This window comes from Crocodylus porosus, unplaced genomic scaffold, assembly GCF_001723895.1.
Source record: "Crocodylus porosus isolate Cpor-Errol unplaced genomic scaffold, CroPor_comp1, whole genome shotgun sequence".
Classification (NCBI taxonomy): Eukaryota; Metazoa; Chordata; order Crocodylia; family Crocodylidae; genus Crocodylus; species Crocodylus porosus.
Genome location: NW_017728947.1, coordinates 48,425,331 through 48,428,210, shown reverse-complemented (window position 1 = coordinate 48,428,210; position 2,880 = coordinate 48,425,331). Strand labels below are relative to the sequence as shown.

General features: G+C 56.5%; 1 protein-coding gene across 1 annotated transcript in view; it reads right to left on the bottom strand.

The window, feature by feature from the left end:
- The window catches only part of SRSF5 (serine and arginine rich splicing factor 5), a 6,866-nt gene extending 5,656 nt beyond the window's left edge, over window positions 1–1,210 (bottom strand). Inside the window, exons 1-2 of the mRNA XM_019551726.1 lie at window positions 1,079–1,210; window positions 360–505 (exon numbers count right to left, since the gene is read on the bottom strand). Of these exons, the coding sequence (XP_019407271.1) occupies window positions 360–485 (126 nt within the window). The 5' untranslated portion in view covers window positions 486–505; window positions 1,079–1,210. The remainder of the gene's footprint in view (window positions 1–359; window positions 506–1,078) is intronic.
- Between the last annotated feature and the right edge of the window lie 1,670 nt (window positions 1,211–2,880).

Below are 2,880 nucleotides of genomic sequence, written 5' to 3'. Positions count from 1 at the left end.
ACAACAGCGTCCGCCTACGGCTGTATGGGGGGGGGGGGGGAAGGAAGGAGGTTATGATCTGAAAATAAACACTACTCTCCAGCATAGATCATACTGCACTATGGTTGAAAGAGAGACACGAAACTTAGTTAACAGCCCTATCACAGTGGATTTCTTTTTTTAAAGAACTGGGGGTATTACTTGCCCCACTGCATGCTGAACAGCTTGATACAAAGCAGTGAACATGGAGGGTAATCAGGAAAGACAGATGTAAAATACTATTTCTTGTTATCTTGGTAGGGGAGACAAGTAAGCCACAGCTGAGCTCAACACAATGTGTGAGCCCTCTGGCAAGTGGCAGATCTGGTAACTGTCCTTACCACAAATCCGAAGCCCCTTTTCAGATCTATGTCTCGGATGCGGCCATAGCCCTTGAAAAATCTCTCCACATCCTTCTCCCTGGCAGCAGGGTTCAGCCTCCCAATGAATACACGGCAGCCACTCATGTCTGCTTAAGTCAAATCAGCTATAAAAGGAGAATGGGAGAGCATTGGGCAGGAGGCTCAGGCAAGCCAAGACCCTGATTAAGCCCCAGCAGCAGCACTGCGCCAGCACCACCCAGGCGGCAAAACCGCAACGCCCACTCCCCGGGCTGCGCAGGCGCACAACGCCACGCCTATGCCGCAGTCTGGAATCTCTCACGTCACCTGCCCGCCCCGCGCAGCTCGGCTCAATGGCCTTGAGCCAAGCCAAGAACGCCCCGCGCTGCGCCAATGGGAAGCGGCAAGAGCATTCTGGCCCCGCCCCTTGGACGCAGGCCCACGTAGCTCACACATCACCCTGCTTGGCAACAGCCTACGCATGCGTGCTACATCCCGAGTCGTGAAGAAGCAGCCGCCATCGCGCTCAAACAAAATGGCGGCGGAAGCCGCGCCCGAAGTAAAGAAGGGCAGCGGCCATCACGCCCCCATCCCGCAGAGAGGGCCCGGGGCCAACACCTGCCCCACAGCAAAGCCCCCGGAGAGAAAGCCGCCGCGGCAGCAGCTCCCTCCGCCGCACCCAGGACCCCCCCCGGGGCTTGCCCGGCCCCCGCACGAACCTGGGCTGCGCCGGTGTGCGTGCAGGCCGAGGCCGGACGGGCGAGGCGAGCGCTACGAGCGAGTCCTAAGCAACCCTCGATCCCTCCTCGTCGACGTCTGGCTCCCGACTGGCCAACGCGCTGAGCTACTGCGCCACAAAATGGACGCAGTGCGTCACGTGACCCCTCCTGCACCACGTGATGCGGTTCCGGCCCGCCCGTTGGTGGCAGGCATAGGCGGGTCCGCCCCTCCCCCTCCCTGCCCGCCAGAATCTAGGCCATGGGGGGGCGGGGCCACGGAGCTCCTGAGTCACGGGGTGGGGGAGGGGCAAGGGCCTGTGTGCTGCGCCCTGGCGCTCTTGTGTCAGCCGGGAGGCCCGGGCCCAGGGACACCGGTGCATCCCGGCTGCATCCACAGCCCTTTCCAGCCTGTCAGACAGAGTCCAGCCTTGGCGCGTCCCTCTCCGTCTCCCTGTGCCCGAGAGCTTTGTTCCAACGACACCACATCTGATCAGGCCGCTGCCCGTCCGTGGCTCCCGCCGCACTGCCCCTGCACCCAGCCTCGGAGCGAGACAGGCGTGGCTGACGAGGCCTCGGGCCTGGCCTCCCTGTGCCACGCAAGCCATTTTAAAACAGTGCTTTGCCCCCCTGGCTCTTGACTGGCACAGCTTGAAGTGCTGGGTTGAGAAGGCTGCAGAAACAAAGCAGTGGCAGGAGATGCTTGGGGCCAGAGATTGTGACTGGGCTCTTGCTGGCTTCTCAAGCTGGAGGTTTGTGGCTGAAGGGTCTTGCCCCTCACTGGGGGTCGGGCTGAGCGCTATATTTGGGGTCAGGAAGGCGTTTTACCCCATGGTCAGATAGGTGTGGTTTGGAGTGTGAGGGTTGCCGTCCTCAGTAGGATGTTGCATGGCCCTCCTCGTGGCATCCCTTGAGTGTATTATTAACCACCTTTTACAGAAGGATGTTGGCTGCTGCTTTTCCTGGGGCAGGTTAGGGTGTTATGTCCTGCGTTGTGTCAGGACTGACAGTCATTTTACTAAGAGGTTAGACTGGCTAGAGGATGGTTTGGATAGGGATGATCCTGCCTCAGGCACGGCTGTGGACCAGATGACCTCAGGAGGTCCTTTCCAACCCGACTGCTCTGTGATTCTGCAGTTGATTCTGTGGTAAAGAGCTGCTTCAGCCTAAAAGGCAGCCTCTAGCTGCAGCAGCGGCGCAGGCCTGCTGTAGTCCTCTGACATAGCACACAGTCATAACTGAAACTAAGCGCTCAGCTAAGCCTTCTTTCTGTACCATCCTTTTAATTTCGTAACAAATTAAGAACTGCGCCTCCGTTGAACGTAGGGATGATTCTGTGCTCAGGCAGGGGATTGGCGTAAATAACCTCGGGACGTACCTTCCGGCCTGACTTCTTTCTCCAATTCTATGATTGCATGTTCGGGCAGCGAGCGAGAAAAGACTTGCAAGAGCAGAGGAATGGTGCTGTGCTCCTGCTTGTCAATGCTTTGTTAAAATAAGGAGGGAAAAACAGATCAAACACTGTTAGGAAAGAGAAAATCAACCAAGTTTTAGTAATGACACACCTGTCTTCTCTCTTATCTACCACGACTGATTTTAGAGAATAACTTGGCCCATTTTTCTTACAGCTCGGTTTTAAAGGAAGACTGCAGTCAAGATAGTTAGCGATATCCTGAAGCGGAAGAAATCTGGAAATTAAAAATCATACAGTGCAGTTGTTTCTATTTGGCTGTAGTTACCGTGCAGTTGGCTTTTCAGAGAAGAGCACATAAGAGGCTAGAGCATGGCAATGCCGTGACAAGACA